General features: G+C 37.8%; 1 protein-coding gene across 54 annotated transcripts in view; it reads left to right on the top strand.

Annotated features, from left to right (window-relative positions):
• Positions 1 to 18,885, top strand: part of plekha6 (pleckstrin homology domain containing A6) — a 183,450-nt gene that overhangs the window by 131,143 nt on the left and 33,422 nt on the right. For 16 of the 54 annotated variants that reach the window (XM_087272675.1, XM_087272683.1, XM_087272677.1 and 13 more), the window contains 5 exon segments: positions 11,352 to 11,467; positions 13,583 to 14,038; positions 15,253 to 15,751; positions 17,643 to 17,729; positions 18,044 to 18,097. In XM_087272675.1, coding sequence (XP_087128801.1) covers positions 11,352 to 11,467; positions 13,583 to 14,038; positions 15,253 to 15,751; positions 17,643 to 17,729; positions 18,044 to 18,097 — 1,212 coding nt within the window. 54 annotated transcript variants of the gene reach the window in all.

Raw genomic sequence — 18,885 nt, 5'->3', positions numbered from 1 at the left:
TTTGTATTTAATGTTTTTCTTTAATCTTAATATATTTAATAAAAAAAAAAATTGACACATTTTATTATTTCACTGTTATTGTAAACACTAAAAATCAGGTAACACTTTACAATAAGGTTCATTAGTTAATGCATTTACTAACATGAACTAATCATGAACAACACATGTACAGCATTTATTAATCATAATTGAACATTTACTAATGCATTATTAACATCCAAGTCCATGCTTGTTTACATTAGTTAATGCACCATGAGTTAACATGTACTAACTATGAACAACTGTATTTTCATTAACTTTAACTTTAACTAACATGAATATATACTGTAGTAAATGTATTGTTCATTGTTTGTTCATGTTAGTAAATGCATTAATTAACATTAACTAATGAACCTTATTGTAAAGTGTGACCAAAAATCAAAGTGATTTTATAAGACATCAGTGTCTTCTGAATATTTTCTCATATTTTACATTCTTATTATTTAATTAAAATGTATTTTATCATTTGAATATTTTATTTTTTATCATATTAACTTTTTAACTTTTAAATGTTTTATACAAAATATTATTACTTTTTCCATTTCTTTTTGTACTTTTTATTATTTTATGTGAGATGTTTCACTTCTCAGACCAGCGAAGACAGGCATTCACAAATAGGTCATAATTAAGGCTTGACTAAATATAGTCCTGCTCTGACATACTGTGAAAGAGAGGTCATTTCTTCTTCCAGAATTATGCGGAAGAAAAAGAGTCACCCGTGCTTGTTACTTTAATGTAGTAAAGTACTGCGTTAGTTAAGAGGTTGTTTGTAAGGACAGATCAGTCTGATGTGTAACACTATACTGTGAGTTCAGAATGTGTGTATATTCTGGCAGCTTCAGTGCATCTTTGAGAAAATGATCTACAAGCACTGCAGTATCACCGAAACCGGTTTATGCTGCAAAAAGCTCTATGTAATGTGATAGTTCACCAAAATATGATAATTATGTCAACATTTACTTTGTCTTGTGTCGTTCCAAACATGTTGTTTTTCTTTTGTGGAACATAGAGATGAGATTATTTTATTTTATGTTTAGCTTTAAAAAACATACTTTTATTAAAACGATATTTTTACGTCTTTATTTAAAATATTTAATTTCATTTCCGTTATTGTGTATTTCATAACATTTTAATCAATTTAGTTTAATTAAATTTAATATATTTTATCACATATTATTATTTAAAGACAGTTCACTCTGCTGTGGCGACCCCTTAACTAAGTGACTCAGCTGAAAATAAAATGAATGAATGAATGATTTATTATTTAAATTCACATTTATTAAATGATTTTTTTTTAAATAAACACATTGGTGCAATTGAATAAATGTTGACTCAATAAATGTTGAATAAATGAAATATGAGTGAACTGTCTCTTTAAGAGGATGGTGCATTAAAGTTTATCACACTGCTCTCCCAAAAACTCTGACTGAACAGTCTTTAACAGTAAGTCATTTAGTAGTCAAATATCTCTGAATAACAGCATCCCACGACTAAACTATTATATTATAACTGACTGCTCATGTAGAAAATGTCAGGGTTCTGCCACTCTGATCTTGTAAATTCTTGTTTTGGTGGCAGATCTCGGACACTACTCGTGTCTGGTCCTGTTTCTGTCTCTGTGTGCGCGCGCGCCGTCGTGGGTGTACGCAGAGGGTGCGCGCTCCTGCTTGACGCGGCCGCGCGCGCGCTCTGCGTCCCTCAGACGCGTGCGCTCTTGTACTCGTGTTTGTGTTTCCGTCTGTCAGCAGCATGGTGTTTCATTCCCAGCGTCTCAGTCTTGTTGGTTTCGGTTTTGGTCGGCGCTGGGATGAAGCATGCATGCTGCATATGTGAGCGCATGGTGAGTGTTTTCATTCATCGTGTGCTCGTGTCTTGCGTCTTTTGTCAAAGCACGTGGCTCGGTGTTTACATTGTGGTCACGTGCTTTTGTCGTGTGCTTCAGTGTTGTGTTATGTGAGCGCATGGCTTGTATTGTCTTTCTGTGTCATGCGCTCTCCCGTCTATTGTCTTGTCCCACCCACCTTGTTACCTTGTTTGTAATTATTATTTTCACCTGTCCGCCTGTCTGTTTATTGGTTTGTCTTTCCTATTTATTCTCCTAGTGTGCTCTGTTCTATGCTGGTCCGTTATTGATTGTTCCCTTCCCTGTTGCTGATTTCTTTTCTACAACAGCGGTTTAAAGTATTGTCTTGAAAAGTTCCAGATCTTGTCTAGTTGTGTGTGTAATATAATGTTGTTTTTTTCCCCACATGGGGAGATTTGAGTTTTGTTTTTGTTTTATTTTTCATTAAACTCTTCATTCCCTGCATTTGGGTCCTCGCCTCCTTCACCACCCCCATATCGTGACAGAACGGACCAGCCATAATGAGGACCCAGCGGAATGAAGATGGCTCCTTCGCTAGCCGTGTTTCCAAGTGGCTGCTTTTGCAGTCACTGCAGCAACGTGGCTCAAACTTGGAGGAGTTTGCGGAGAAATTCCGCATGGCAGCTGAGGGTCTGAATTTGAATGACTGGCTGCTTATGACCCACCTTAATTTTGCTCTGGACAAGCCCCTTCTTCCTCTGCAGATCCAGAGAATGGTGAGCTGGTCATACAAGCAGTTTATTGATCACATGGTTCAGCAGCAGGAGAAAGGGATCCTTCAGGAGGAGAGGATTCCTCGCACCACCACCAGCGCCGCCTCCCAGCCCATATCCAGCCCTCAAGGGCTGACCCGCACTCAGAAGCGGAGGTTAAAGAGGAAGACCTCTGCTGCAGTGTCGGCTCCAGTCCCAGAGCACCCTCCAGTGTCGGCTCCAGCCCCAGAGGGCCCTCCAGTGTCGGCTCCAGCCCCAGAGCGCCCTCCAGTGTCGGCTCCAGCCCCAGAGCGCCCTCCAGTGTCGGCTCCAGCCCCAGAGCGCCCTCCAGTGTCGGCTCCAGCCCCAGAGCGCCCTCCAGTGTCGGCTCCAGCCCCAGAGCGCCCTCCAGTGTCGGCTCCAGCCCCAGAGCGCCCTCCAGTGTCGGCTCCAGCCCCTGAGCGCAGCTCAGTGCCGGTCCCAGTCCGGCTCCTTGCCCTGCCGGCGCCACCCAGACGTCTAGCCCTGCCGGCGCCACCCAGACGTCTCGCCCTGCCGGCACCACCCAGACGTCTCGTCCTGCCCGCCCCAGCCCGGCTCCTTGCCCTGCCGGCATCAACCAGACGTCTAGCCCTGCCGGCACCAGCCCGGCTCCTTGCCCTGCCGGCGCCACCCAGACGTCTTGCCCTGCCGGTGCCACCCAGACGTCTTGCCCAGCTGGCCCCAGCCCGGCTCCTTGCCCTGCCGGCGCCACCCAGACGTCTCGCCCTGCCGGCGCCACCCAGACGTCTCGCCCTGCCGGCGCCACCCAGACGTCTCGCCCAGCCGGTCCCAGCTCGGCTCCCTGCCCTGCCGGCGCCACCCAGACGTCTTGCCCTGCCGGCGCCACCCAGACGTCTTGCCCTGCCGGCGCCACCCAGACGTCTTGCCCTGCCGGCGCCAGCTCGGCTCCCTGCCCTGCCGGTCCCAGCCCGGCGCCTTGCCCTGCCGGCTCCCCTCTGGTCTCCTGCCCTGCCGGCTCCCCTCTGGTCTCCTGCCCTGCCGGCTCCCCTCTGGTCTCCTGCCCTGCCGGCTCCCCTCTGGTCTCCTGCCCTGCCGGCTCCCCTCTGGTCTCCTGCCCTGCCGGCTCCCCTCTGGTCTCCTGCCCTGCCGGCTCCCCTCTGGTCTCCTGCCCTGCCGGCTCCCCTCTGGTCTCCTGCCCTGCCGGCTCCCCTCTGGTCTCCTGCCCTGCCGGCTCCCCTCTGGTCTCCAGCCCTGCCGGCTCCCCTCTGGTCTCCAGCCCTGCCGGCTCCCCTCTGGTCTCCAGCCCTGCCGGCTGCAGCCCAGCCGCTTCTAGCCCAGCCGGCTCCCCACCGACCTCCTGCCTTGTCTCCTCTGATAGATTGTCCCTGGATTGTTCCTCCTGCTCCACCTTGGTGTGCCCCTCTCCCACCCTGGACTGACCCTCCGGCTCCACCCTGGTTCCTTGCCGGGGCCCCTGACCTGCTGTCCCCACCCTGGACTGTCCCTCCTGATCCTCCCTGGTTTTGCCCTCCCATCCCTCCCTTGTTTGTCTTGTTGGGTCTGACTTGGCTCCCCTCCCTCCCCCCCTTCATGTCTTGCCTGTTCACCTCCCTGTCTTGTGTTTGTTGATGTTGCCTGTTTTGTTGTCTTGTGGTGTTTCTTGTCTGTCTTGTACCTTGTTGGATGTTCCCTTTAGGGACGCCAGGTGGCGTCCCTTTTGGGGGGGGGGGTAGTGTCAGGGTTCTGCCACTCTGATCTTGTAAATTCTTGTTTTGGTGGCAGATCTCGGACACTACTCGTGTCTGGTCCTGTTTCTGTCTCTGTGTGCGCGCGCGCCGTCGTGGGTGTACGCAGAGGGTGCGCGCTCCTGCTTGACGCGGCCGCGCGCGCGCTCTGCGTCCCTCAGACGCGTGCGCTCTTGTACTCGTGTTTGTGTTTCCGTCTGTCAGCAACATGGTGTTTCATTCCCAGCATCTCAGTCTTGTTGGTTTCGGTTTTGGTCGGCGCTGGGATGAAGCATGCATGCTGCATATGTGAGCGCATGGTGAGTTTTCATTCATCGTGTGCTCGTGTCTTGCGTCTTTTGTCAAAGCACGTGGCTCGGTGTTTACATTGTGGTCACGTGCTTTTGTCGTGTGCTTCAGTGTTGTGTTATGTGAGCGCATGGCTTGTATTGTCTTTCTGTGTCATGCGCTCTCCCGTCTATTGTCTTGTCCCACCCACCTTGTTACCTTGTTTGTAATTATTATTTTCACCTGTCCGCCTGTCTGTTTATTGGTTTGTCTTTCCTATTTATTCTCCTAGTGTGCTCTGTTCTGTGCTGGTCCGTTATTGATTGTTCCCTTCCCTGTTGCTGATTTCTTTTCTACAACAGCGGTTTAAAGTATTGTCTTGAAAAGTTCCAGATCTTGTCTAGTTGTGTGTGTAATATAATGTTGTTTTTTTCCCCACATGGGGAGATTTGAGTTTTGTTTTTGTTTTATTTTTCATTAAACTCTTCATTCCCTGCATTTGGGTCCTCGCCTCCTTCACCACCCCCATATCGTGACAGAAAACCTATGAGCTTAACATTACCTCTTCACATTATAATATTAACTCTGAGAATCATTCTATTAGTGACAGCTTGACAAATTAGCACCAAATAAATCATGTCACTTCAGTTTAACACACTTGACTTGGTCATGCTTCCTCACAAAACAGTGTCAAATACCTTTTACATTCTGCCTAACACCTCTGACTGCTGCACTTGATTTCTTTCCTTAAAGGCACAGTTCACACAAAAATACAAATTCTGTACCCATCTTTCATTTTTTCCATCTGTTCAGCACAATAGTAATATATCCAAAAGTCTGTGTTTAATACTGTGGTTTACTTTAGCTGAATTTATTTATTTATTAATTTATTTATTTATTTATTATAAAAATATATAAATTATTATTATTTGGAAAACTGGGAACCAATAACTATCATACCAGTTTGTTTTTCTTTTCTTTTATGTAAGTCAATGGCTACCTGATTCCAATTTTTTTTGTGTTTGAAAGGTTTGGAACAATTTAATTAAAGTAAATAGAGAGTACAGTAAATGACTGCGAGAAAACAAAGAGTACATTTCAATTTTAGGTGAACTATCCCTTTAAAGATGCATTTGAAGCTTGGTTAAACTATAATGAAGGTTTAAATACTGTGTTAAAGTTAAACACATCTATAAAAATGCCAGCTCAGAGCCTTTTAGTAATAACCCGCGTGCACAGGAACAATGGCTTCACTATAAAATCAAATGCAAACAGTAAGCACAGATTCTTGCCAAGCCCTGAAATGAATCAATAGCGCAGGAGGGTTTGACAGTTTCCTCAGGGAGAGGTTCAATCAAACTAAACAAGGCTCTCTTTTGGCAGGTACAAAGGTACAAGAAGGACTTGCGACAGATTTTGTGCCAGATTTCTGTAAACTTCCACAATGCAAGCGGCAAAACTTAAGGCAAACTTTAGTTTTTGTCCTCTATTTCGAGTGACACACATGATCCTATCAGTTTCAGAAGAATTTAAAGCATGCAAACAAAAAGCAGTGAGTAGACAGGAAATGAGTGATCTTATTAAGGATGTCCTGATTTTTTTTTCTTTTAGGGGTGGGGGGTAAAATATGAGTAATTTAACATTGAGTGTCTGCTGATACTGAGTTTCAATCTGATACTTTTTGTTAGTGCTCTATGACTGCATTATTACCATGATTTGTACAAGACATGTCACTCGTATGTTTTTGAATTGGGAAAAGTGTAACGAATAATCATTAATCCCTATATGGCGAATAAATCCCGCCCTCTAGTAGAGGAGGCAGTCACTAGATGTGAGTATCTTCAGATTTTGTGTGATTTGGATGTGTATAAATTAAACTACAGAGAGACAGAGAGAGTTGTTTAATTTCATTGGTGATTCCTGATATGAAATTCAATTGTAAACTTGGCAAGCAGTTTTTAAGAATTTGATGTTTTCCCATTTAGACAGAGTGCCTGATCATACTGCCAGAGAGGTGTTTCAAAGATGGCTGCCGAGTGAAATGATTTGCCTTAAAGGGACTTTGTCTGTACTCTAACAACTTTTTTAATTCGAAAAGTTTAAAATAGAATTTGAGCTCTTTAGTACTTTGATCTGATATATTATCTGGGTTGGTCCTGTAAGAAACAAAACTAAACTGACAAAACGTAAAATACTAAACATATGCTAAAACATATGCTGGATAAGTTGGCTGTTCATTTCATTGTGGCAACTCCTGATGAATAAAGGGATTAAGCCAAAGGAAAATGAATGAATGAATGATTTATTATTTTTTTTCTATGTATTTGGTTTCAAACTAACAAAAATGTCCATTAAATCACTTTGTTAGACTAAGTTACATTTTTAACATAAAACAATTTAAATCAAAGATTAAGACAATGTAATGCCAAAAATGAAAATGAAAATGAAAACTGAAAATACTCAAATTTGCTATAAGTTAAGAAAAATTACATATTGAAAAAAAAAACATAAAAAAAAACCTAAGAAAACATCTTCATCAATTTGACAACACAAATGCACACAAATTCCCACAATATAAATATTTTTGGGGACAACAAAAGTGACAAACCCGACTTATGTTTCATTTAACGTCAGTTAAATTCATCAGATTATTAGAGCTAAAATATTTAAACAACAAATAACCAAGAAGATAAAAGAATAAAAAAACTCACCTCTCATGTCTCAGACAACAGTTAAACAGAAAGCAGTTGGTTTTATATATTTTTATTTTTTAACTTTTTGGGGTCCCCTAACACATTTCCATTGCAGTCTGTGTTGTGAGTTTTTGGTGATTTTTGCAGTGCATCTGAGCTCCTTTGGCCATCTTTGAAAATGAAGCAGAACACTTGTTAATAAAAAAAATAAATGTTTATTTTGTCGATAATTTTGACTCATACAGTATATTTTTGGCTTTTCCTACCAACATAAGACTGTGGTCTAGGGTCACATATATGTACATTTGTACTGTAAATTATTGTATAGTAGCATAAACAAGCCCTGCTCAACAGGTTTTGTCTTGTCAATTAACTAACTGTCCTATGAAACAGTTAACTATTAAATGGTATGAAACTGTAGTTGGCACGCCCTGCAATGACTAGTAGTGGAGTTTGTCATTGTTTAAAGGGCTAATTGAAAGGATTGGCACTGGGGAAAATGCTTAATTACAACATTATATTTTTATGGTCAGGTTATTATAGCTTCCAGTCAGTGTCATGTTTCATCATTTAAAAACACACCCTGTATGTTTCATCAAACGTTGGTGACTGTTTTAGTAATAAGAGGTTGTGTCATCAGCTTATTAGCAATAAATGCCTTTGAAATGACAAAAGGTCACCATGTATTTTAAATGTTGGTGCTGAAAATGTTGCTAAAGTAATTTTTGTATATATTTTGTTGTTATAATGTCTACTAGTAGTTTATCTGCCTTTGTTTTAGGTTATGTCATATGATATAATACAGTATACATGAATACAGTAATATAATTGATAAGAATTTGATTTTACAAGGATGTATTTTATTAATATTATTATTATTTATAATAATAATAATGCATTTTTACATTGTAATATATATATATATATATATATATATATATATATATATATATATATATATATATATATATAATTGATATTAAGTAGTTAACAATAAAATAAACTTTTGTTTAATAATTTCTTTGTAGCTGTTTACACTGAAACAAAACAGTCAACACTTGCTCACAGATTACACTATACTGTTCTCTATTGCCCCCGTGTGGTGAATTTGTTTTACTGCAGTGTTTTTTCAAACCGGTTATTCTGTCTAGCTGTATTCACGCAAAGGTTTTACATTTTCAGGCTTCATACTATTTTTTAATATAATAAATCACTGAGCAAAGTCACATTTATACTAACTGCTATTTTTCCCCAGAATATTAATACACACTATGATCACTCTTTTACTATAAACATGTCCATTAGTCATCCTTATATAGTGTTTTCTCCTCTGTTTCCAATATCTCTGAGGGCCCCTGAGTGACTTTTCTCCATTGTGTCGTTGAGCCACATTTAGTAGGTATTTCCGAGCACCTCTCTTTGCTCCTGCATCTGCATGACAAGATCAGATTCACCTGTCTGCGTTTCTAACATGAGCATGAATAATGGGGACAGAAGTAAATAAGTATCTTTAAATGCCTGCATACATTTGTCTAAATTGATAATCAATCATTAAATAAAGTAAATCCATAGGTCATTTTAGATCAGTTAATGATTTAATTATATTTGTACATTTAGTTATTATATTTCTGAATCTAATCTGCATGTCCTAGACAACATTTATTATATTAAATCTTGCACAGATGTTCCCCGGTATATTCATGGACTTTAAATAAAAAATAAGACATTGCATGACTGATTTATTTGATTGCACTTTCTTAAAAAAGACCTTAATTGGAGAGTTCACCAAAAACGTTGTCATTTACTCACACTTCACTCGTTCCAAAACTTATTTTACTTTTTACCTTTTTCTGTTGAACACAAAGAAGATAATTTGGAGAAAGCTGAAAACTGGTTCTAATTGACTTCCATCGTAGTTGTTTTGCTACTATGAAAGATTATGGATACTGATTTTCAGCTTTCTTCGTTCAACAGATTAAAGAATAAAGGTTTGGATCTGCCTAAAGGTACAAAAATAGTAAATACCCAGGTGAAAAAAAGTTCTTAAGTTGTACTTTTTTGGACGTAATTATCATATTTTAATTGTACTATACTATAAGTGAATATTACATGTGTTATTTTTAAACATATTAATTGTTATTTTATATATACTTAAGATTAACTTTAAGCTATTTGAAATATGTTGTGTTAAAATAGACATACTTTAAGTTCAATTAAAGTGTATTTTATTTAAAGTACATTTAAATGACACATTTGAAACACAGTTAAAGTATATTTTAAACACAGATGAAATATATTTTAAGTTCAGATTAAGTGTATTTTTAGCCCAGCTGCCGTGCATTTTAAAACCAATTAAAGTATAATATAAGCCCAGTTGAAGGATACTTTAAGTTCAGATGAAGTATAATTTAGGCACAGCTGAAGTGCGTTTTAAAACTGGTTAAAGTTTTGTTTAAGCTCAGTGGAGAAATTTTTTAAGCCTAGTAGAAAAATATTTTAAGCTTCACAGTAACTGTTATTACTATACTTACTATACATTTGCAGAGTATTACAAGACCTACTTTATTTTAACAATAATTAACAAAATCATTCAGAACAATGTATTTGATATAAAAGTATGCTGTAAAAGTACAATACAAACACAAATAACTGCACAGTTTTTGAATGCTTGAAAACTGTAATTTTCTACTTTTTCAATTGACAATGCACATTGTACAACAGTGTGAAGTAAAATATTTTAAAATACAGGCTTGAGCACATGCTCATTTGCAGCTTGCATTTGCATTTAAAATATGTTTCGTTATGTCTAAAAAAATAACATGCATATACTTAAAACACTCAAATTGGCACCATTTCACAATGCTCTTATACAAAGTACACATAAAACATACTTTAAGAAAGAATAAAATTAGTGTGTTCTCTGTAAATGCATTAATGTATGAATAGTTCATAATTGAGTTCTATCATATGTTTTAAAAGTGCAATTATGCATATTTTTTACCAATGCACTTGTAGTATACTTTATAATAAATACATTAATATGCAAACCAACACATTTAGAATGCCCTTTTAGTATGTTATTTGTGCCAATTGTACTTTAAACATACTATCTACATTTCATGTACATTTGTAATATATATTTAAGAGCACTTCTTTTTCACCTGGGTGAACTATCCCTTTAAGTTGTATCAAAACAAAATATGTTGTATAAGTTTATTCACCCCGAAATAAAATCCATTGTTTACTCACCCTCATGACATTCATCTTCAAAATGAAGATATTTGTTGTTAAAATAGTTATTTCAGTCTCTTGTTGAAGTCTGTTCACCCAAAATTGATGTTTGATGCTTCAAAATGTTCATAAAAACCAAACATATATGTTTTAAAGAAATATTTCATGGCAACAAAACTTGAACATAAAAAGAAGCTCAAACACACCAGAATTACATACCAGAACAAACCTTATTGGTTCTTTCAGAAGCCATGTGACAAAACATGCCATGTGACAGACACAATTGAATCTCATTGGATCTAATATGTAATAATTTGAATGCTGCAATGTTTACAAAGTATATGCCAATTAAAGTCTAAATTAAATCTGTTCATTATAAAAAGACATTGTGTCAAATCGGCAGATTTGGAATAAACCACTCGCTGTATATGGATCATTTTTTTGAGCTTCATAAGTGTCATTAGGGGAAACAGACTTTTCAATGGATGGACAAATGTATTTATTTTTTTTCCCTGAGAGTGAGTAAATGATGGCAAAAAGTAATTAATAACCTACTATTATGACAAAAATAATTCAGGCTGTTTTACCTGTGCAATGTTTTGCATGAGCTCTGCTGGGTGCTTTGCATGCTCTGTTGTTCGTGTGGTATCAGGTTTACAGCTACACACACTTGCACAATGAGAATGACTGGAGGACAGTGCATAATTTTCTCTTTCTCTCTTTCTTTCTGTTGCAGGTGTGGTGCGAAACAGAGGAAGAGGAGGAGGAGGAAGAGGAAAGTGAGGATTTAAAGGGCAGTATTGCGTTCTGTTTGCAGGTTGAGCACGCAGGAACTCGTACTTATTACTTCAGTGCAGACAGCCAGAAAGAGCAGGAGGAGTGGATCCAAGCCATGAGTGAGGCTGCAAGGGTCCACATCCCAACTACACCCAGGTACACACGCATGCACACATACAGTACACACATTTATGATAAAACTCATTTTGCCACAATATCAACTGGGATGATCAAGTCATTTTCTATGTAGTGCAAATGCATAAATTATAATTAAAAATAATTATATATACTTTTATAATTAAATTAAAAAAGTTATTTTATTGTTTTATTGGTAGTCCAACAATATTCAAGTACAGAAATTGAACAATCAAAATAACATCGCCATCAGTATGTACAAATAATTGGTATAAATTTGAAAAGTAAGTAAAAATAATCAAAAATGTATTATTTAGTATTATGTTTATGATGTATTATGCAATGTGACTATTGCAGATACAAACATAGCAATATTGATGCTCAAATTATATATTATATAGTACATACTATATACATACTTACACACACAGAACCTGGTTTTTGCATGTATAAAAGGCTTGACATGAAAAAAATGGAATAATTGGGCTCAAATGGATTCTGTCATCATTTACTCAGCCTCCACTTGTTTCAAACCTGTTTGTGTTTCTTTATTTTGTTACACTCTAAAGAAGAATAGAGCAATTGACAGCTATAGTATTTTTGCAAATCCTATTGTGCATGTCAGTGTCATGTTTACAACACTGTTCAATAGATTACATAAGAATGAGTAAATGAGTAGAGATGTGCTGTATCTTAAATCTCCCCCTTTACCATCATTCATTATTCCTTACATTAGTTTACTTGAACGAGTGAATGAAATGAGGAAGTGAAGTCGACCACTCAGTGTACTGGAAGTGATGCCCGTTTTTGAGATTTGCTGGATGATAAATCTCTCAAATTAGATTTTCAACTTCTTGCTCAGACCCTGTTATAGTTATTTAATACTTAGCGAGCTATCTATAAATAATTAAACTAAGACTTTTCATTTCTGTCATGTATACAGTACAAACGTTACTTTATTAACCTAATTTAATTTAATTTTATTTTATTTTATTATTATTTTTAAAAAAAATTTTAACCACACACCGATAGGATTGTGCTTTAGATGCCATCTTGAGGTCAGATGCGGAAATTCATTCAGCGCATAAATTCTAACAGTGCAGTATGGGGCTTTTCAAGCTGTTCAGTGTACATGGGTTGTAGACTTGTTATTACTTTACATTGTAGGATTAATTGAGTGCAATTTATAATGTCCACTATAGTGGTTTTTGACACCACTATAAAGCTGTTCCCTGAAAAAGGGAACTGTTTGAGGGTATAGGGGTGATTTTGGATGCAGCCATAAGTAGATTTTCATTTTTGGGTAAACTACCCCTTTAATGATATTGGACAAGTCATTATTGACCATTGCTTATGTGACCAGTTTACAACAAACACAAATACCCAAAAGTGCATCTAATCACCTAATAAAATCCCTATGAATAATAGTAATTAGTAATTATAATAATCATTATCCTCATTACTATTGTTGTTTTGTATGTAACATTTATTATTATGAAATAGCTCACAATTCAGCAGTATTACAGTAATAATTCTTGAATTTATAAACTAAGAAATAAATGCAAACTTTTTCTCTGCAAGTTCTGTGATTTTGAGTTGTTTATAGTGTGCATACATCTTTGTGTTGTAAGTTTATTGTAGTAGTAGCAGTAGCAATAAAAAAAACAATAGCTGTTTTTATAGAATTTAATTGTTATTCATAGTAATGCATTCATAATTAAGTAATTAGTTACTTTGATTTGATGTGTCTTGTTTGTTTTGTTTTTGTGTTTGATGACATTATGAACATACATTTTCAGAATTGGTTACAAAAGTAAAATACATCTACAAATATAAATCAAATTGTAGCAAAATGTTAGCTTTTTACCCATAGAGAACATTCTTTCAGACAGAAAAACATGTTTGGACGGCATCTCAAAAGCATGATTCTTCTAGTGAAAGCAGAGCTAAATGAAAGTGCACACAAAGTAACACCTGAACAAATATCAAAGATGGAATTCAATAATGCATCTTTAAAACTGCTCCTTTGAATTCAACAGTTATGGCTACCCTTCATCAAGCAGATCAAAGACACCACTCTGTTTTATGGCAGTGTCTCACAAATGTTTTGTCTTTCTCTCTCCTGCTGTCCTGCAGAAGTAAATCGAACCCCATCCCTGCAGCAGACCAAAACGACATGGTAGCCAAACGCCTCGAGCCCAAATCACACGCAGAGAACAACGGCCAGTGTCCAGACCTCCACGAGCCAGTCAAACACGAACTCAACGGTTTAGAGACCAGAGACACCACACCCAGCACCCCAGTGACACCGGTTACCCCAAATACAGACAGCAGGATGGGAGAGAAAGGAGGCCTGGGGCCCCATCATCCTAATGGCTGGGGAAACTACGGTCCTCCCAATGGTTCCAGATACCAGTCCCAAGAGAACGTGCGGGATATGCGGGAGCCAATGGATGAGAATGTGGTAATGCGCAGGGGTTTTGTGCCCAGGACGGCACCAGAAAGACTTGCCCAGAGAAAGAGCTCCATGACACAGCTGCAGCAGTGGGTCAACCAGCGGCGGGCATTGGTGGCTCAGGATGACGGACGCAGGTGAGCTCTAGAGATTCATCATGAATGTTATTCTTCTCCTCTTACCAGGACTGTTAATTATTATACTATGGGGCTGCCCGATTCTGATTGGCTGATGAACAGGCTTTGGTGTGCTTTTATTTTTTACTTTACACACACAGCTGAATTAGACCAAGCACTGTAAAAATAAAAAGTTGATTCAACTTAAAAATTGTAATACACACACACATGCTTCCTCACAGCCTTTTTGAATTGACTCTAGTTTTATCCCAAGTACTGCACTTGACTTGATTTAAGTTGAGTCAACTGAAAAAGCTCTGCAGCAAGTTGCCTTACAATTTTAAGTGACCACATTACAGTTAATATAACCATGCTTAATGCTTTCAGTTATTTCCAAAGTCAAAAATAGAATCTAAACAAAACTTAATTTTTTGAAAACTCTGAAAATGTCACAAGGTGTGGTAATAGTAGTATAAAGTGAATAATTGATTCTGGTACCACCTCCAGTGTGCAGTATTTTATTGTACTGTAATTAAGCAGACTGTCTTCAGATATTCCTTACTTATATTACTGAAGTTCTATAACACTTTTACCTAAAACATTTAATTGGCTTGCCATTTACTCATTCACAAGTGGTTCCACACATTTCTGAGTTTATTTTTTCTGTTAAACACAAAGGCAGATATTTTAAAGAATGCTGGTAACTGGTAGTCATTGACATCTGCAGTATGAATTAATAGTCAGAAACACACACACACACACACACACACACACACACACACACACACACACACACACACACACACACACACACACACACACACACACACACACATTTGTTTTTTGTTATATAGTTTACTGTATTACTTTTTTTGCTGACTTATTTTTTTTGTTTAAAAAAGTCTTGCCAACCACACACAATTAACTATTAGTCTTATTAACTAAATCAACTTATAAACTATTAAGTGTTATAATATTAAATATTAAAATATTATTATTAGGAAAAGCTGGGCAAGTTTATTTATATAGCACATTTCATACACAGTGGTAATTCAAAGTGCTTTACATAAACAGGAATGAAAGAGACAGATATACGAATATAAAAACAAATAATAAAAGTGAATAAAAACGCATGAAATGAGTTAAAACAGGCTATAAAAGAATGAAAAAGAAAGAAAAAGTGTGATTTAAGCTCTTTTTTAGATTTCATCAATTATACTCCCACTCTTTCTCAGTCCATCCAGATACTACACAGTAAACCGCGGCATGCCAGCGGACTATTATGGTGTGTACGGCGGGGCTCCGTATGTGGACGAATATCCACTCTACCCACCTGGCGTCCGTCCTGAAAGCATCTGCTCCATGTCGGCTGCATACAACCGACCATCTCCTCGCTGGACTGTGGAAGAGAGAAGGCGATCACTGCGGGACGGGCCTCTATACGGTCAACCGCGAGACCCTCAGTGGATGATGGGACCTCAGGCTCCATCTTATTACCCTCAGCTGGACTCGGCACAGAACTCAATGAGACGCCTCTCCATCCAGCCACGCTCTCGCTCCGTCCCACGCTCTCCTTCATCCTCATCTGGAGGACCGTACTCTCCACACAGCTTCGCCTCTCCTGCACGATCCCCCAGCGCCAGGTTTGACCGAGGACCGGCCCGAATCAGAGACGAAGGTATATACGCTGATCCTTCTGTCTATGGACTCCGCAGATCGATGAGCTCACCTAAGGTAAAGCACCTACAGTATATATGACGATATATATATATGTCCATATATTTGACAACAATAACTGGAGAATAGGGCGACGCAGTGGCGCAGTAGGTAGTGCTGTCGCCTCACAGCCAGAAGGTTGCTGGTTTGAGGATCATCTGGGTCAGTTGGCGTTTCTGTGTGGAGATTGCATGTTCTCCCTGCATTCTTGTGGGTTTCCTCCGTGTGTTCCGGTTTCCCCCACAGTCCAAAGACATGCGGTATAGGTAAATTGGGTAAGCTAAATTGTCCGTAGTGTATGAGTGTGAATGAGTGTGTATGGATGTTTCCCAGAGATGGGTTCCTGCTGGAAGGGCATCCGCTGCATAAAACATGTGCTGGATAATTTGGCGGTTCTTTCTACTCTGGCAACCCCAGATTAATAAAGGGACTAAGCCAAAAAGAAAATGAATGAATGAACTGGAGAATATCAGTTGAATGATTATTTTGAAATTATTTCATTTTGTTTGACTTTTAACTTTGATTGTGCTGTCAAATTATTGGTACCAATTATTGGAGTTTTAAATTTTAAAATGCATTGAGTTTTTTATGTTTACACCTGGTATCTTCGATCAAACAACATGCAACATATAAAAGAACCCGTTTTGGTTTTAGGTAATTTTTAGTTGCATTATAGGCAAACTGAAATGCAAACTTTTCAATATGGAAGCATGGCTATTCACAATCGCTTTCTGATTGGTAGACTGCAAGCAAAACATGCACATGCCACATATCATGCATTTTAGGCTTGACAGAGATTGTTTTTCTAAAATACTGAAAAAAAAAAAAAAAACGCCAATATAGATGAGGATTTTTGGATTTTCATTGTAAAAATAAAAAGACATAGTAAACAGCCTTCTCTTCCATATCCAGAATTTAGTTTTTGGAACTTTCTGTGGCTGAGAACATGCCACTTGCACAAATAATGTAATAATACTGTTTTAAAGTAATTAAAGTCATTTTTAATTGTGTTCTTGATAGACATTTCTTAAAGTGTTATCAATTCTGAAAACAGCTGTTATTTTATTTTATTTTTTGATCCAGGCTAGAAAATTAAACATTATTGAAGGAATCTTGGATAATTTAAACTTTCTGAAGAACAGTATTTAATTTATCTAAGCATTACAACACTTATTATTTATATTGCACTGTATATACACTGTAAAAAATGCAATCCGTATGTCACTTAAAATATGTCATTTTTATGAAAAAAGGGATGCAACTTTTGGAATATTTAAATTCAGTGATGAAAATAAGTCATTATTTTTCTTAGAAAACATATTTCTAAAGGTGTGGTTGACTTAAAATTTTCAACAGATGTTGACAGCAACCAAATAAATCTATATATGCAAATAAAACAGATTTAATTAGTTTATAAATTAACTTATGTGTATTAAATAAAATGGCACAGCATAAAAGTATTGAACAAATGAAGAAAGGGAGGTAAAAAGGCAGTGAAAACCTAAACAGCAGCTGAAGTCTTTCAGAAGTTCTTTAGCAACCCTCTGCCCTTCCTCATTGTAAATTTATATTAGCTGCTTCCGTCCCACAACTAAGTCATTGAGATGATGAAGATGAAACCAGAATGGACATTTCAGCAAGAAAATGATCCAAAGAAACTCTCAAGTGCTTTCAGAGAAAAAAAAATCAAGCTCTAGAATGGCCCAGCCAATCACCTGACTCGAATCCAATAGAAAATACAAAATTAAGATCAGTTTTGATAGACCAAACACACAGAACTATCAAGATTTTTATGCTCTGTGTTGAAGTGTGTGAAAAAAATCACACCTGAGCAGTTCATGTGTATGTATTTATACAAAAAAAAAGTATGTATTTATATATACAAATAAGTGTGTAATTGTTCTTTCAGTATGATTTCCCTGGAGATCGTCGCTCATACAGCCAAGGAATGTACCAGTATAACTACCCAGCGTCCCCATCGCTCCACAGTAAAATGGTAAGAAATCCACACTTTTAACTATCCATGAATGTCATTAGCATGCTAAAAGTCAATTACAGTCTTGTCAGCTAAGAACTACCAAATCACATAATCATCGGACTGATAATCTGTATGTGCATCACAGTAGCTTGGCTTGCGAATGATGGAGTGTGTGTAATTGTCTCTTCTAATGAGTTTTATTGTGAAATCACTTCGCTTTGCTGTGATTAGCGATGGTGTGATTAGCATGTGTTTGTCTCCGTCTCCCCATGCGATGCTTGTGCTGTTTGCTGACACGCTGGGCTTTGCTGCTGCTTCATTACACACATCAGGAGGACATTTTAGACGCGCAGCTTCAGAGGAACCTGGAGTACCTTGATCAGCAGGTAGGAGGTTTGATGCAACAAATATTACAGAGACTCGATACTGATACAACATGCTAATTATGATATGCTTTGTTCCAAAACTAAGTGAGCGACCCGTGATTTCCCATGATTAAAATAAACTGCAGATATGTTTTTTTTTAGTGCTGGGCAAAGTTTAATAGCAATTAATTGCATCCAAAGTAAAAGTTTGTTTTGCCGTAATATATATGTGTGTATTATATAAGGCACATTCTACCTATACATTTTCACTTATAAAACGTGACAGGGCCTCACTTAAGCTTGTCTTTCTCCAAAAATCATACAAAAACAAGCATAAAATCATACAATTCAATGATAGAACTCATCCTTGATCCATGTCAGGTTCTTCTCCGTCAAATGATGTCACTACCGAGTTATAGTCGCAAAGGTGTATTGCACGAACTTTATGTTAAATTTAATGCAAAGGTGACAGGATTGACAGAAACAAGGGGACAGTTGTAAATGTATTTTGATGTAAATGTATTTTTGTATTACATATTTGTAGTGTTTATTTGTAGAATTTGTTTATAATTTTATGTTTTTATTCAATTAATATGAATGATAACTTAAACTTGCTATTGCTATTTCTGAAGTATTTTAGCATAACAAAACTATTAAAGCTGTAGGTTCAATTGGGCTGAGGACAAGGACAATGACTAAAGCTAAGCTAAAATTATTCATAGTATATGTCTGTGAATGAGTTTGTATGGATGTTTCCCAGTGATGGGTTGCAGCTGGAAGGGCATTCGCTGCATAAAACCTATGCTGGA

This window comes from Danio rerio, chromosome 11, assembly GCF_052040795.2.
Source record: "Danio rerio strain M-AB ecotype USA chromosome 11, GRCz13ab, whole genome shotgun sequence".
NCBI classification, from domain to species: Eukaryota; Metazoa; Chordata; class Actinopteri; order Cypriniformes; family Danionidae; genus Danio; species Danio rerio.
Note: the sequence above shows the minus strand (reverse complement) of the source record. Positions and strands in the feature narration are given on the sequence as shown.